General features: G+C 36.9%; 1 protein-coding gene across 2 annotated transcripts in view; it reads right to left on the bottom strand.

The window, feature by feature from the left end:
- thsd7aa (thrombospondin, type I, domain containing 7Aa) overlaps window positions 1–17,924 on the bottom strand; it is a 119,724-nt gene that overhangs the window by 40,907 nt on the left and 60,893 nt on the right. For both annotated transcript variants that reach the window (XM_017430699.3, XM_037975817.1), the window contains exons 5-6: window positions 11,947–12,102; window positions 5,857–6,060 (exon numbers count right to left, since the gene is read on the bottom strand). In XM_017430699.3, coding sequence (XP_017286188.1) covers window positions 5,857–6,060; window positions 11,947–12,102 — 360 coding nt within the window. The remainder of the gene's footprint in view (window positions 1–5,856; window positions 6,061–11,946; window positions 12,103–17,924) is intronic.

Genomic DNA, 17,924 nt, shown 5'->3' on the forward strand with positions numbered 1-17,924 from the left:
GAAACGTCTTCAGCTACAGAATAGAAGTCCAGTTGTTTTTGTTTTTTTAACTTTTTTTGAATTTACCATGGCCTGGATGACTGAGAATCTACACCAGCATACTAACACAAAAGATTACAAAAAACATAACTCAAACAATACAGATCCTGACACTTTCTAGTCAACCAAGCTACTCAAAGTGCTTTACAACACAATCTGTGCCCTCATTTATTCATCCACACACACACATTCATACAGGACTCTACTACACCTCTACAAAGCTAAGCTTTTGATTACTGTTTACAATTTCCTCTCAGTTACTAACCATTTTAGCACACATTCAAAGTTTAATGGAAACATGATTAGGATAAAGTGAAACAGGTGCAGTAAAAGTGGCTCTATTGTTGGTGCAAAGTAATATCTGGGTATGTGCAAAACTGGCCGAAAGGTCATTATTTCTGAAGAAAAAGCTCTTTATTTTGAGTCTACATTATAATGTAGCAAGTAGTAAGTTTTAAAGTCTTTTTCTTTTTTAAGCAAAACTTCTGTTTGCCTGTAAATGGGAAGCACAAACACAGCAGAACATTTTCACTTTTAAAATGATCTAGTGCAGTGTGGACAAGGCTTAAAGGAACACAAAAGTCTAACATATTACTAAAGCCCTGTAGAATAAGCATGATTTAAAGCCTTATTGTACAGCACAGACTGCCCTTAACAGATTACCTTAGTGAGGTTTTGTTTCTTTAAGGATTTTTCTCTTTAAAAGCAGTAGGGTCTCTGAGTTGCTGAAATGTTCCGTATTGATTGTCTGAAAGCTGTCTTCTTTCTCTCTACTCTCTTCATTACATTGAATCGTAACTCATCCTTTCAATGAAAAGCTGTATGTGTGAAAAGCTCATTGTGAATGGTTGAAAGATTGACAACCAGTGAATCCAGTGACACGTCTCAGGCCCCTGGGGGAAAAAACAGATCCATTTCCATCCGAAGGAGACAACAAGAAATCAATGACAGGCCTGCTAAGAACAACTCTGAGGGATGCCATAGAATGCTGACGATGGGAGATAGATCGGGCTTTGAGAGGGTTAATCAAGGACATCCAATTCAAATATACTGGGGCAAACATTTAAGTCTGTATGACACTGATGGTTTTCATGCCTTCTGTTTGTGGTAATGCCATTGGTTTTTGATAAGTAAACGCTCCCAGCAGTCTAGATTGGGGTGGCTATGGATTAGTGGTCAGAGTGGTTGTCTTCTAGCCCAAAGGTCAGCAGTTTAATCTGAACCCTCTCCAAGTATCTAAGTGTGTTTTCAATTTAAATTCAGCTAACAAGGAATCAAACAAATTCAGGTATCAAAAGAAGACTTGTAACAAAATCATAAGGAAGAAAATAATATTGTTTTTGATATTACACACATCAGAAAAGGTTGATTTCTGCCTGGACATCCGGTCAGGGAAATGTACCAGATGGAAGCTTGACGTCTCCTTTACTCAAAGCTGCCACATCCGGATGAGATTACCTCACACACATTCAGAGTTAATGGGGAGGAAATGCAGACTAAATCCAAGACAACTGTGAGGAGCAGGCTGTGCTAATTTAATTTACCAATATGTCTGATTCAGTGGGGTGCAATAAACCAGAGTCCACACCTCTTAGGCTGAGTGCCTCTCACAAGATGGATGGAGAGTAAAGAGGACGGATTTGCCAGGATGAGGTCACTTTCAGCATATTTTCTTTTTTCTATAGGAACAAAAAGATTTGCCCAATTCATGGGTAAGCGGGAAAAAGACTCCAGATAAAAAAAAGTGTGGTGGAATAGAAGTGATAAATGCATTAGAGGATTAGAGTCAGCAATCTACCAGATCTATAAGTGTTGGACCACACAGCTTGCCAAATCTATTTGAAAGAAACTGAATCTAAAAGCTATATGCATGAAGTTTTACCTTGTTTTACAGCTATTTGGTTACTTGATTGTCTGCTAATTTGAGTTCAATCTCAAAATATGTTTCTAGCTTCATAAACCTCTTAGCCAGAGAGTGACCATAAAATAAGCAATAGCTATAACAGCTATAGTAAAGATTAGGTTGTATGTCTGATCACAGCAGTTGTTGTTAAGGCCTCAGATTTTTATTGCCAGGAAGACAAAGGCAGCGTAATAATGTTTTTGACTGTGTCTGTGTGTGTGTGTGTTTGTGTGTGTGTGTGTGTGTATGTGTATGTGTGGTGGAGGTGCTGTTGTTTGTCTATACTGTTAAAGAAATGCCTTGTGAAATATCACACTAAATTACTGAACAGATTTTATTAAAACTTTCATTGGTTTGACAACTACACTTAATTAACTTTTGGACTCAACCCAATTCAAGATGGCTGCCAAAGCCAACAGCCCTTAGAAAACATTACATAACAAAATGGTTATAACTCAGCCAATTTTACTGTACAAATTTTGAGCTAATATTTGGTGTGATAGTAGTTGTGCATTGTCCCCAACACATACTTTAAGCACAACCCATCACAACATCATGCTTAAAACCACAGATTTAACTATTAAAGTCAACCCTGTTTGTTTGTTTGTTAGCAGAATATTTCATGAACTACTGGACAGTTTTCAAAGGATTTCTTCAAGGAATGCTACATCTGTAATTCAGTCACCTATTTTTACCACTCTCTAGTTTTAAAATGTGTATTTTTCACCAAGTGCAAGCTACACTCTGAGTTACAGAAAATGTCAGCTTACCTGAAGAGCAGGTGCATTTTTAAGTTCTTTTTGCATCCAATGTTGAAGCACTGATTAGACTCTACAGAATGATTTATTCAGGTTAGCTTTGTAAAGATGTAGTAGAGTGCTGAATGAATGTGTGTGTGGATGGATAAATGAGGGCACAGATTGTGTTATAAAGTGCTTTGAGTGGCCTGGTTGACTAGAAAGGCACTTTATAAGTACAGTCCATTTGCCATGCTGCACACACTAAAAACTGCTGGGTTGTTCTGATAGCCTAGTGGCTGAGTTAAAGCTGTTGAGTCAAGGCTGGGTTGGTTTGACCAAATACTGGGTCAAAAGGTCTGACCCAGTCTTTGGGTCATAAGATGTAATAAGTAAAGGTAGGATGGAAAAAATAACTTGAAAAGAAATTCAACCTGATTGGTTTTGGTAATAACTTTAGTTTGCAAAAAAGAGAATAGGTTTTGTTTCTTAAAATAATAAATTGGTGCTAGATAGCTGAAGCTAATAGCAGTTAGCATTAGCTACCAAGCACCAACCCAGGTTGTAATCATCCAATAACCCAGATTTGGGTTGTTCTTTTTAACTCAACTTGTTAGTAGCTCTGATTCTACATTTTAAAAGAACCTTTGGGTAGACACAGAATGCTGATAATCCTACTCAGCTGGGTTAAATCTATCCAGGTTTGGCTCTGTTCGAATTTAAACTTTAATTCAGTAGTTTTCAGTCTGTACACGCAAAAAAAAAAATTTAAGGTCTCAATACAGCTTCTGTTTTGCAAAAATATACTTATTCTTATGATCAAAATGAAAAAGTACCATAAATGTATATTTCAGTTCCAAAATTCTGAAATGAATTTAGCAAAGCACAGCTGAAGATCTGGGTGATTTATTGGACTCAAAATCTTTATGCTCGAATAGACTGTATGGATCCTAGTATATCTACCTAAAGATTTCTAGCTCGTATTCTCACTTTATGCCTCATTACACTTCCCAGCAGAGTCTGCTGAAATGCAACTCTAATAATTAGCCTAATAGATGACAAAGAGCAAGCCGGCTGCAGCATTATTGCTTTCAGCTACAAAAGTCAGAAGATTCTTTACTTTTCCCACAAGGATAAACTACTCAGACATTTTTCACACAAGCCGTCTTGTTTATGTATAATTTATTTATAAACACTGAAGCACCTTTATTACCATTTGCCCGTCATTCTTCCAATTTCATCACAATTTTCAATTCAAGAATCCACTTTTTTGGTAGCAGTACATCATGAGGAACAGACAAAATCTGAACCGCAAAAACTTACCTCATAGACAATAACATTTTGGCAAAATAAAAATAAAAATCTTCAGAGCTCTATAGCTCAGACAAACTTCAGAGTAGTAACACCACTCAAAGTTTAAATGGGCCACAGAAAGTCGGCTTTACACAACTGAACTAGCATTTTGATATCCTTAGTGGTTTTCACACAATCACACTTTAACTTTTAGGATTTACCAAGGAATGTTGAAGTGTTAAGATATCACAAAAACTTTGACTTGTCTAAACATTCCAAAATATTTCCCCCAAAAAACTCATCTTACTTAAACAAACTTTACACTTCTTACATAATTTAAACAATAAAACGTAGGCATTTTTGTCATCTTGTGGTTTCCGCTGAAATCCTCCCAAAGTGCAGAGTGTGCACATCCAAATTCCCATTATATCTGAGCTCAGAATTCTTTCTTCAGAAATGGTATTTTTACCTTGTTATAGCTCCTACATAAAAGACAATAAAACTGACATGTGTGATGACCAGATGCTTCTATCAGGGTTTTTATTTAATTTTGACAGTTTTCACAGTGATTGTTTGAGACTTACTTTTTACTTTGTGTTTCTATCTGTCTGCCTCTTTAAGAGTGCTGTCAGGAAGTGACAGGTGCAGGTGTGTGGTTACCATGGTGACCCTAATGAGCCACTGGCAGCAGCTTTAACATTTGTTTTGATCTCGGTTCTCTTTACAGTTCATATGCGGTTCATACATCGAAACGTTGGTATTCTGTCTAATTAAATTATTACAACACAAATCCCAAATTACCATTGGACTTATAATTAATTTATAATTTTATCATTTATTTTGGAGTTTCAGGCAAAGAGTTCCATTTTTAGAGAAATTTTCAACTTATATTTTCCAAATTTATAAATATTTAGATTAGAATACGTCATCTGAAAAATAGAAAAGCTGCTGACGTTTCTTGGTACAATACTGTCTAAGAATGGAGGCTCAGTTTACTTTAATATGGAAACATATTAACAACCCCCATCTCTGTCTGTGTCTGTCTTTCTGTTTCTCCCCAGGGCCCTCATTAACACATCTACACACACGCACACACACACACATTTTCTTTGTTTAGGTTAGACAGAAGCAATGGCTGGATAAAATAAAACTTCCAGATCATAATATATTCTTTAATTAGAGTAAAGTTCTTAGATGTTCATGTATACTGGAAACCAAAAAGAAAACTTCCTTTGTCTATATTTGCTGTTGTAATGTGTCATATATGCTAGTATGTGCATTTTTTTTCCTGCCAGCTAACACTAGTTAAGTGATTATTGACAAGGCCAGAGAAGGAAACATCTGAGGTTTTAAAACTGTTTAATGCCTGCATGAAACGTGTTGTAACGGGGAGGTGGAGGAGGAGACATAACACCAAGATGGTGGGATCGAATAGACAGCTGCATCACAAAAGTCTATGAAAATATTTTAAAGCCAACAAATTATTGCAAATTCCATCAAACATCACACTGTAAGTCACAAATATCCATCCATTTTCTTTACCCGTTTCACAAATATCCAATGAATGACTATTTAGATTATTTGTTATATTATTTGTTAAAGCATCATTTTCTGTGAAATTACAAAACCCAATGCAACTAAAACCCATTAGGTTTTGAAGCTTTCTTCAGTGATGTCTTGCCCACACAATTTTTGTTTTATTTTGTTTTTCAAGGAGGCCAACAGAGAGAACATCTAAAAATATCTTAGTAGACCAACAGTATCTGGGAAGCAGTAACAACTTGGAAAGAAAAGTGGAAATCAGTTGGAAAAAACTTTGTGGACCAATCTGTTCTTGGACCGAGAAGGATGCATAACGCTAAATTGTTTCATATGTCTACTCACCATCACTGTTGACACATTGGACTTGGGGAATTTGGGTTCCAGGTCCACATTCTTTCTCGTTATCAGGAATACAACCCTCCAATTTAACCACCAGCCACTCGTAGCAGCTGGGGTCTTCACATGGTATTGCCTCCACCAGATGCGGGCAGTTCCCTGTCCCATCTGTGGGCTCATTGATGATCCCTCGCTTCCTCAGTTTAAAACCTGTCACAGAAAAAAACAGGAATTACCACAACAGCATTATTAACGGTCCCCATGCAGGAGCATTATAGCCCCATGATTGTATGGCTGCTGATTCAGATTTCACACAACTGTTTGCTGTTTCTGGAGATTGAGATGGGTGCTATGACTTTTGATTTTTATAACTTTTATACTAATTAACTTTATTTACAAATATTATCCCTGTAGAAATACATAGAGATCTCTTCAGTTCCTTCAAAAAGATTGTTCTCTTTGAAATCTGCTTCAGTATCCTAGCTGCTTTTGTCTTCGTATGGTACTTGTAGTATTTGCTACTTTTAGCTGCCCTTTTACTTTGGTTTTTAGCTAACATTTTGCCGCTTTAAGTTAGCACATTTTGGCAAGGTTTTAATTACTTCTAAGTCCTGGCTAGTGATTTGCTACTTTAGGCTTTTAGCTAGCGTTCTACTTCTTTCAGCTTTTATAAATCAGGTTCTTCAGCAAATTTCAGCACTCGGCATTCACAATGCTTCTTTACAAAAAATGCAAATTCTTTAGTTACATTATCTATTTCATGATTTTCAACTCACATCTCCTTTAGCAGTTTTTTGGAGGGAAAAGCATACAAATTATACAATAAAACTTGTGTTTTAGTCGAAAAAAGTGCGGATTGACTTTTGATAAAATTACATTTTACAATACAGACAAAATTAAAGATTAAAAAATAAAAATTGCATTGGATTTTGGCAAAGGAAGTGCCAAACTTGCATTTTTGTCTTTTGTCACTATGTCTCTTACTGCAATAGAATTAAAGGTATTCTCTAAAATTTTCCCAGAGTCCAGACACCCAAAGTCCCATTGACTCCCATTGTATCTGAGCATTTTTTAACTAAAAAGCTGGAGGTAAAATGTATATTTAACTTGTTGTATTTCCAATGCAAAACACTGCAAACACATAAAAACAGACATGCGTGACAACCAGACATATTTACTACTTACAGTTCAGAATTTTTTTAATTCAACTTATAGTTTTCCTGCAGTGACTGTTTGAGGCTTAGATTCTGTTTCACCTGTCCCATTAAGACTGTTCTTAGTGAGTGAGAAACACAGGCGTGTGGTTACCATGGTGATGGTAAAGAGCCACTGGCAGGAGCTTTAACGTTTCTTTTAATCTTGGCTCCTTTTACACTTCTAATACAGTTCATCAAAACATCAGCATTTCGTCATTTTAGATTATTGCAAAAGTAAGTTCCAAATAACTAATGGGCTTTAAAGAAGAAAGCTGATGTACGATGGCATTCAGCAAAAGCTGCACATGGTCAATTAAAATCTATTTAGAAATGTTCTAGTTACAACGTGTTGTTCTTCATAATTTCATTTTTCAAAAAGGAATAACACAACGTATAGGTTTATTTATACACATGAACATAAACAAAATGATGCTATGGCATTTCTTGTCATGTGTTGGGCTAAAACTTTCTGCAATAATCAAAACCCTAATTGTACCATATTAGCTTGGCCCTTGAGAATATGAGGATGAACATTTAACAATGCGACAGTCAAGTAAATCTGACCTTGCCTTAAATTTAAAGAACTGCACAAAATGATGGTTTTAAAACATCACTCATTTAAATGATCCCATTTAAAGTGACAAGTGTTCACTATAATCAATTAATTCAGATAGGTTTGAGATTTTTCCTATACTTAAAGACAGTAAATTTCATGACCCAAGTTTTAAGGATATTCATTCTAGCTCAACCAAGGTCACCCCCACCCACTCACCCCCCTCAAACTCCACTCTCCTGCTCCAACCAGATAAGGCAGCAGTGCCTCAAGTGCCTGTGGGACTCAGGTTCGATTTCATTTTTGTCATCCTTTGAAAAACCTTTATTTAATCAAGCAGGTCAGCTGGACATGAACCGTTCTGTGACTATGCTCGCTGACAGAAGTGTTATCTGATGGAGAACAGATGGCGGGGGTGGGGGTGGGGAAATGAGTTATTATAAAGAAGGATGAGACTTGAGGTCCAGGAAATTCAATTCAGGCCTCATTCACTCGCTGTATCTGCAGGGTGCGTTATGATTTGCATGGCTTAAAGATACAAGCCATTGTTATCAGAGCCATGGGCCTCATTTTGACTGAAAACACACTTTAAAAAAAATCATGTGTGATCTGGCCAAATAAAATCTTTTATTTACCAAAACAGAACTTCACATTTCTTAAACAACTATTTTGCAAAGGATTTATTCGGCTCAAACTTTGAAAGATTAAACTTTTTCATGACATTTTCATGTGCAAATTAGCCATCAAAGTAGCCCTACTGAAAATCTTTGGAGTGAGATGAGGAACAGTTTACATTGCAGTCTGACTCTCCATCTTCCTTATCAGATCTTGTTGAGTAAAAAAATGAATGCAACTCAGGACATACTTAAATGTTATAACATTGCAAAGTGCAGTCATGGAGTGGAGGGTGTTGGATTTGGGAATCTCAAGGTCTCTTCTCTGCTTGTTACAGATATCATGGCTCTGTTGGCATCTTCAGATTACGACCTTCAGCGTGTGTTGGGGTGGTTTAAAGCCAATTATGAAGTGACTGGGATGAGAGTCAGCTCCTCTAAGTCCGAAGACATGGTTCTCAACTGGAAAAAGTTGTAATGTTCTCTTTAGGTTGGGGAAAAGTCTTTGCTTCAAGCGAAGGAGTTCACGAATCTGGGAGTCTTCATGATTGATGGCAGGATAGAGCGGATGATGGACCGATGGATTTGAACCAGGTTTGGATGAGGGTTTTGAATGTTGAAAGGCAAAGCCCTTGATTTACTCATGACCATTCACCTATGGTATCATGTGTCATAATCAAAAGATCAAGGTCCTGGATACAAGTGGTTAAAAAAAAAACTTCCTCTGTGAAATGTCTAGGCTCAGCCTTAGAGATAAGATGAGCTCTGCCATCCAGGAGGAGTAGAGTCACTGCTCCTCCACATGAAAATGAATCAGCTCAGGTGGTTCGGGCATCTGATTAGGATGTTTCTTGGGCGCCTCCCTTTGGAGGTTTTCTAAGAAAGTCCTACTTAAAAGAGAACTCTCTTGAGAGAATTTCTGTCTTCTTTGGCCTGGGATTGCCTTGGGATTCCCCCAGGAGGAGCTGAAGAGTGACAATAAGGAGAGGGATGTGTGGGTTTCCATTCTGGACCTGTTACCTCTGAGACCCGACCACAGATAAGGAGAAGAAAATGGATGGACGGATGGATGGGTGGATGGATATTGCAAACTGTAATCCTATCAAAACAATGCCTCTGTGAATTCTTGCTGCAAGATACCCCAGTATAATATTAGAGAGGGACTTTTATCTATTGTGAAAACATTATGAGTACCACTGACAGTAAGTTACAATCAGTTGGAGCAAATGTACCTAACATTAAATCTTTTGCTGTCTAATCTGTAACATCTGCACTGTTTCTGTAGCTTTTTACAAGTAATGTTCACTCTGGTAAATGGTTTATGACTGGCAAACACTCTTTGGCATTCAGCCCAACAACTGACCCAAGTAAAATGAAAAAAAAAACCTTCCTTCCCAATTTTCATGCAGGAGCATAACTGAACGTTAAGTCTCTTATTTCACCATGTTCCAGGACTATTCCTCACTTTGATCAATATGAATCCCTTCATCCCCTTCTGGATGCAGCATAAAACTGGCTGGTACATTTTGCATGTTGCTGACCTAGAGACTGAACTCACCCCAGCTGCACTCTGACAGAGTAAATCCTGTTGTGTTTTACACTTTTATGCCCTGTCACAGATTATATGAGGGCGCACATAAAGCCATTTCCAAGGTTTGATTAAAACAGCTACAACTCCATCCCTTCTCATCAGAAGAAGTTTAACACTCAGACATAAAGGCAGCATGCAAAATGGATTCCTTCACGGGGTGACAGGCCTTTAATTTGTGTGCATTTTGCTCAAGAAAGAGTATGTACATTTTTTTCACTTGAGACATGTTGTAGAGTGCCCCCTTGCTGTAATTCTGATTAGCTATTTATAGGTTGTAACCCCCACCACTGCAATGTAACTCATCAGGTTTTTCTTTACCTATTTTCCAGGGACTGCTGTTTTAATTGGCCAATTCAGAATGGAAAGCATGCATTCCAGCATGTGTCACAAAGCAGCAGCGGTGAGCTGCATCCATAACATGCTGCATATCATGAAGTTTCAGCAGCCAAAAGTACATCTAGGCTCACAGTATTACATTATTAAAGCACATAATCCTCAAAATGTTTGGTGTAAATTTTAATAAAACCCATAAAAAAGCAGTTTGTGTCCATGTTTCTCTGAGTGAATAAATGAAAGACCAGAAAGTCTTGAGAAAGTGTGTCTGGACTTTGCAAAATGAACAGTACATGACGGCAAGAGCGGAAGTGGCACTGTGAGCAAATGAGTTGGTGGGAGTGAATCTATCATTAAGATGCATGGATGACAATTTCCAACCATCTCTTTCATTTGAGGCACTTCATTAAAACAGAGTCAACATGCATTAGTCATGGTGAATGCCTCAGCTCCAGGGGGTAATTATGGTTGAAGTAGCGATGCTGTCACCCTCACTGATGGACATCCTGCCATAACAGCTATTTCAATCTTATTCGCTCCATTACTGCTATCACAAATCTAGAGTTGACTTTTATGCAAAGAATTAGCTTAACATTTTAATCTGCCTCATGCCATAAGAAAGAATACCAGTGTTCAATATTCTGTTTAGTTTCAGATATAGTTATTTGAAACTATAAGTTTGGGTAATGTGAGCATTAGTGGTGGGGTTTACAATCTATTTTTCAATGAATAGTGATGCAGACACAAAAGATTCTAAATTGAATCAAAATTGTTAAAACTTAATTATTTAATGTTAGGCTCAAATTAAGTTTTAGTAACAGGAAAAATCAGATATTTGGGGAAATTATCATCTGAGTAAAATAAGGCTCATAAAATATGAATGTGGAGTAATTAGGTATATGCAATTTGCTGTTGCAAATCTGCAACGTCTGCCTTGAGAGGGTTAATAACATCCTGATGATGAACACAAAAGGCAGATTTCTGAAGTATGGAAGTGCAGCATCGGAATCGTTTATTGCCCACACAGCAGAGACACATTATTCAGATTGCTAACTGAAACATACAAACAGCTCCCCCCTGCAATGAAAGTCAGTGTTTGGAAGTAATGCAGTTTCTATGAAAATAAAGAGAAAAATTGACTTTGATTAGAGCCAAGATATGTGCAAAATGTGTACACGTTTTCACCCAGAGGAGGACGAAGAAAAGCAGCTGGTGTTAGCTGCCACCACTAACAGGAGGACCATCGAGCAACAATGTCAACAATTTTGTCTAACTCAAGAAAAGACAAAGAAAATTACAAAGTTCACTGGTTCCTTAATGCAAAGGATTTGCGTTTGCATTTGGCCATTAAAACTCAGGATCTGTGCGCCATGTTGCACAAATTTTGGATTAAACTATCAGAAGAGTAAAGATTGTCTCCATCTACTAAAGTGGATGGTTTCATATTTGACATCCACAAGATTAATCAAAAAGTAATGAACAGATTTTGGTGAAATTTTTTAGGAATTGCTTAGGTTGTCACAAAGAATAAACTATTAAATTCTGGTGGTGATCGGTATCACGATCCTGGTTCTACAATATTTCAATGACCCTATGGCCTAGGTTGAGGATTGCACTCTTGAGTACTTCTAGTTTAAAATCTGTTTTGATTGTTGTTATGATATATGTTTTTTATTTATGTTGTTTGCTGTTGCTGTTTAATTCTAATAATTGTACAATTATGCATTAATAAATCAATAAAATTAGCATCTAAAAATGTTGATGACCCTCTATGACATAGTGACTGTTATCCTCGCGAGAAAGTCTCACCTTTCTTGGTGGTCTGGTCTTGACAGTTTTCGTAGGTGCAGGGTCCCCAAGCGCTCCACGAAGACACCTCGCATTCAACAGGACAGCTTATTTGGCACAACTGTGTGGTATTTGGAGGGATCCCCAAACACAGCTCACTATCCACTGGACGTGTTGCTAGGAAGTCACAGAAAAGACCAAGTGCACACTGTAAAGCATATAATCTCTTGTAAAAACCGATGACAGTAACATGTATCATAACAGCATAGATACAAAATTAAAAGAGACGAATGAAACATAAAAACAAACATTTACTGTTTTCACATTATACTCTATTGTTCTTTGAGGTCAGTTTTTCTTTTGGTCTGGCTACTAATGATCAGTGATTCTTCCGCTCCAAACAGGTGTAGGTGACTCTCTGCAAGGTCATCAGGCTGATGAATTATTCAAGGTGTGCAACAACAGTATTCAGCTTCATTCACATGCAAATTGGCACCACCAAAAGGTGAGTCCTTTAATAGTGACACTTAAGCATTTGTACACGTCGTATGTCCTTTTAGTCACCATGTAACACACAAGGAGGTGACATGTCAAATAGTGGGATGTGATTAGGTGCTATTTTAACAACATTAGAACAAACTATTATAATTCTGTGCATAAATCTTCATTGTCATAATGTGATTGTTCACGCAGAAACTGTTTTTATTTCTCTGTACAACAGTAAGATCCAAATCTTCCAATGTAAAGATCCCAGAAATAATTTAATGTTATTTATATGAACTGAATTGTAAGTAAACCAAATTGAAGACTACATATGGCTGCACATAGTAACACAGTTTCCAAGGGATCTACATCTTTGTTGTGAAAATCAAATTTTTGCTGCCACAGGATCTCATCAAGTAACACAATCAATCGTATATACATGATAAAAGGTTTTATAAGGCTTTCAAGAGTGTTTAAAGTCTTTATGGTAGCCTACTCCAAATAATGAGGTTAACAAGTTATTTAAAAAAATAGAGAAAATGTTTACTATTTTGAATGGAAGTACAACTAATTTGCAGATTGTATTATAAAAGTATAATGCAGATTAATAAAAAAAATCGATTTAAAGGTTTTAAGGTCTTGTGTCACTCTAGATAACATTTGGCCCTTGGTTTTCTGTGTCAGAAAAATAAATATTAAGTTAAGACAGCATTATTGTAAAATTTCTTAACAACTCCAGGTCAGCCTATACTTTCACCAAATCCTATTTTTGTGTTTGTTATCACAACGTACCCAAACTTTTGAGAGTACGAAATAAAGACTTCTGCCATAAGTCTCTGTACTCACCTCAGCCTTTATATATAGTTCTTACCCATCTCTGCAACTCCTCCAAAGTTGATGATTTCTTCCACTGAATGAAATTTTTTTAAATAAGATGCACTGCTTTGGACTATTATTGACCTTTGCCAAGGAGGTTTATGTTTTGGTTAGCATTTGTTTGTTTGTTTGCCCGTGCACAAGATTACTCAAAAAGTAATTAACAGAGTTTGATGACATTTTCAGGAAATGTTGAGGTTGTCACAAAGAACAAAATTAAATTTTGGTGGTGATCGGGATCACCATACAACTTCTACAATTTTTTAATGACCCTATGGCCTAGGCAAAGATTTGCACTCTCCAAGTGCTTCTAGTTATTATTATTATTATTATTATTATTATTATTATTATTATTATTATTATTATTATTATTATTATCAGCGATGTTACGCCTGGGCATTCGGGGCTTTAGCCCCAGAGGTTTTCTGAATAACTTTAAATCTCAGGACATGAGAAAATTGGAAAATGAATCCATTTTCTTTGCCCGCTTTTTCTTTCCGGGTCGTGGGGAGCTGGCGCCTATCTCCAGCAGTCACTGTGTGAGAGGCTGGGGACAGCCTGGACAGGTCACAAGTCCAGAGACAAACAATTATTCCCACTCTCACTCACACCTAGGGACAATTTGGTTACTAGTGAACCTAACATGCATGATCTGTGGGAGGAAACCAGAGTACTGGGAGAAAACCTGCGCATTCACAGGGAGAACATGTAAACTCCTCCCAGAAATGAAAGGAGGAGAATCTGGGATCTTTTTTTGCAGTGAGGCGACAGCTCTAACCACTGCATCGCTGATGCCACTAATTTCTGTTCAAATCATACGTTATGCTCCTTAAATAATATGGCAAGTTAATATGTTAGCTTAAAAACACAGGCCATCCAGGTTGTGCTTTCTCTATTTTTCATAAAGGCAGCATCCACTTTGGTACACCTGCACTATCTAGAGTCTATGCATGGCACAAGTGATTGACTACATGTGCTCCCAAAAACATTATTTGCAAAACATATGTAATAACGTTGACAATGAAATAAAGAAACTCTAAATTGGCATGAGTAAGAGTCTGAATGGTTGTCTGTTTCAATTGTCTTTGTAGGTTCTTTCACAAAACACAGGACTTAGACGCCTTCTGGTTGCCTTTGTGTGATTAGAATGGACTAAGGCGTCAGGAAAGGGGGGTGGGGGACCACTCTACCTCTGATGTGCCTTTGTGTCGCATGGCGAGGTAGTAACAGGGATGGAATGGTCAATATCTGAAAAGGTAAACCGGCTTTGTGTAACTTTGTGCAAAAATCAGCATTGACAAACCAATTTTTCTAAAAGGATTTAATGACAATAGTTTTACAGAACGTGTTCAGGTGAAACAGAGAGCAAATTTGGAGCTGATATCAATTATTTATGTGTGGCTTATTGATGCACTAAATTCCAATGAATTCTTTAGAACACATTTTGAAACATTTAATTTTGAACGAAATGACTGTAGTGATTGTTATACACATTACAGAATGTGTGAGACACAAGCATAACCAAAATTTAATGAGATATTGACACAAACTATAAATTACAACTAACTATGCCACCTTATTAATAGATGTCGAGTTGGAACATTCAGATGATTAGCTGATTCATTTTATTATTTAAAACTGTTTTCACACCATTTGAATGGTCAATCATCCAATCCACTTTGAATATTGTGCTTCATTAGCAACATTTAGAGGGTAATACCCTCCTTGTTCTCGCACTTATTGTGAAGAATAAGCGGCTCTTTCTTAACTCAGGAATGGCTGATTAATGGTAATGTCTACATAGACAGTCCTTGTGTCAGTATTTCAGTGCCAGATGGTATATATTTCCATGTTCAGTGTTTCCAGCCACCAAATTAGGAACCTCAGAGGCCACCTCCCTGTGCTGTCATGTGGCAGGTGCCAAAAATAACTCTGTGCCAAGCTCCTTTCCAGCTGAGGACCTGAGCTCCTTTCCAGCTGAGGACTCACATTTTAATATCCAATTGGATTTTCATTGATTAGACTCAGCTAAGAAAGGTACCCATATATGCACACTTAGACTGAACTAATTTTGGATAACTTTAAATGAGACTATTTCCAAAATAATTTATGTGACGACTTTAGTAACCTTTTTATTTGGTTCTGAATGGCTTTGTGTGAGTGAGGTTTAAAAAACTGCTGCATATGTAGAGTTAAAAAAACAAATGATGTTGTATGAGTATGCGAGTGAATAAATGACTGAGAAAAACATCATAAAGAACTTTGTAGAACCTACGTATATAAACTTTTCATAGCTCTACTTAGCACAATTTACTGATAGAAAACAAAAAGCTGGTGAAAATGGCTCCATTGTTGTTTGGGTTTTCATGGCAGAAAGTGCTAGTGGGCATGAATGAAAACACAGCTGCTACGTCATGGTTTCTGAAAAGATCCATAAATGGAGCGCACACAGATACACCAACAGTGAAGTTTTAAAAAGTGTCAACTCAGGAAAGCCTATTTGCAACCATTATTTTTCTCTCCGCTTTTTATAAATGTGGTGCTGTCAGAGAATTTGGAATTTCTTTTTTTTTTAAATGGTACAATTACTTAGTACCATTTGATATATTTACAATGTTACATAATAAATTAAATATGGGTTTATGAGATTTAAAAAAAATTTATTTACATTTTACATAAGGTCCCAATTTTTTCAGGAGTGGAGAAAAAATTATAAAAACGGTTTCATATTTGTTTGCAATTTTAGAGCACAAAGGGGTAATGGGCATGGCCAAGATAGGCTGTCATTGTTTTTGAAAAGCTCAACATCTCCTGCTTATACAAATTCACCAGAGTTTTTAAAACATTTTAGTTTTCTCATCCAAAACTGTGCTTGAACAGTAGATGTGTACGCAAAAGAAAATCTCCAGAGTAATGCGGATGTGGCTTTAGACATCAGTGAGAGAGAAAGTTTTTCTTTTTTTTTCCTACCCACAAATGCTTTAGAAAAAGTTGTGAAAACATGTTTGGAATGAATACAAGCTTTGGTTTACTGCATATAATGTCCAGTTTGGACACGGCATGCCAGCATAGATGCTGTCTGTGAGCAGGAAAAGGCAGATCAGAAGAAGGTTAATGTAGTGCTTCAGTTGGGTTGGCAGAGCCACTTTTACTCCACCTACACACTCCGATCTTCTTCCGTCACATACTGTATATCTTCTTGGAAAGCATCCCTTTTACTTTACGCTTTCCACCCAAATCTGGTCAGCTGTCTCAGTCAAAGTGCCATCTCTGATGTCTTCCTGTTTCACAAAAAAGCAATCTCCATGACAACCATTAAAATACGCTGTTTATCCATAGTATGTATACAACGGGGGGAGGGGGTTGGATGGCAAAGGCAAAAATGGCAAGTGTGAGGCCCACCTCTTTTAACTAAACTGGCAATGTAAAATGTTGGCATGAAAGAAAGTCACTAGTTGTGAGCATAAAATCTGGATAATCTGAGCAACAGATGCCAGTTTCAGCAGCCAGATGGACTGAGACTCACTGTGTCTGTGCTGGATGTGAATGGGCAAACGACCAGGCCACTTTGTGCACTGTGCACTCAGCATTACCACCAATTTACACAAAAGCTTGTATTTGATATTTTCTGTATGGCATTAGTATACTCATGTCAATGCCAAACTTGTGATGGGGGAAAAATGGCTTTTTCACTTGGATGCAAAGTCTAATCAGATGATCCAAAAGCTCAGCTTTTTATTCTCTACGACCAGCTTCTCCAGCCAAATCGACTTAGTTTTAGCCCTGGATGTCAGACAGAACTGTTTACGTGGTGCTTAATAGGAAATATAAAACAATCTCTCTATTGTAGCATTCTAAGACTTAAAAAGGACCTTAATATAATGAATCATGAGCTGCTTCTACATAGACTTAAAACTTTAAATTTCTTTCAAATTACACCTAACTGTTCAGTTCATGTCTAAAAAAAACAACAAAAAACAATTAATAATGAAATCAGCTATACAAAACTGCAAAATGGGCGTTCCGCAAATCATGACTTTTTTGTTTTTGTTTGTATAATATTAATTTTCCTGAAAGTTTGTTTTTATTAAACTATGCCAAAACTAGTGGTAAAAAATGTTTCCTGGTGCGCATGACTGACAGTGTGTATACCATCAGATTTTACTGGAGTTAAAAAAGCATGTTCTGGTGTATGAAATCAGCTGATGTTTGGCATATAGGTACTTTAAAACATAAACTATCTGTTTATTGGGTTGTTTTAAAACTCATTTGTGCCCACAGGAAATTCTAGTGTGATTTGGTCAGACCAAAAACTCAATTTTGCAGCTTTCTCACGACTCAGAGGTAAAAAGGTAGAAAATCAAAATACTTCAGGGAATTTATCTTATACATCAATAATGCAGACTCCCAAAGTTTTTACTTATTAACCAATAAAAAGTGACAGAGGTTCTCATATATATGTATATATATATAGATATATATAGATATGGAGTTTGCATGCGATAAACAGCTATGCCTTACCAGTAATCAGATACCCTGCAGGAATAATTACCTGGCCAAAGGAGGAAATGAAGACCACAGATGTTAAGACTCGGAAGCTACTAACCATGCATGGAGGGTTCCACCCCAAATCCAGCATC

Source organism: Kryptolebias marmoratus, linkage group LG5 (assembly GCF_001649575.2).
Source record: "Kryptolebias marmoratus isolate JLee-2015 linkage group LG5, ASM164957v2, whole genome shotgun sequence".
In the NCBI taxonomy this organism is placed as follows: Eukaryota; Metazoa; Chordata; class Actinopteri; order Cyprinodontiformes; family Rivulidae; genus Kryptolebias; species Kryptolebias marmoratus.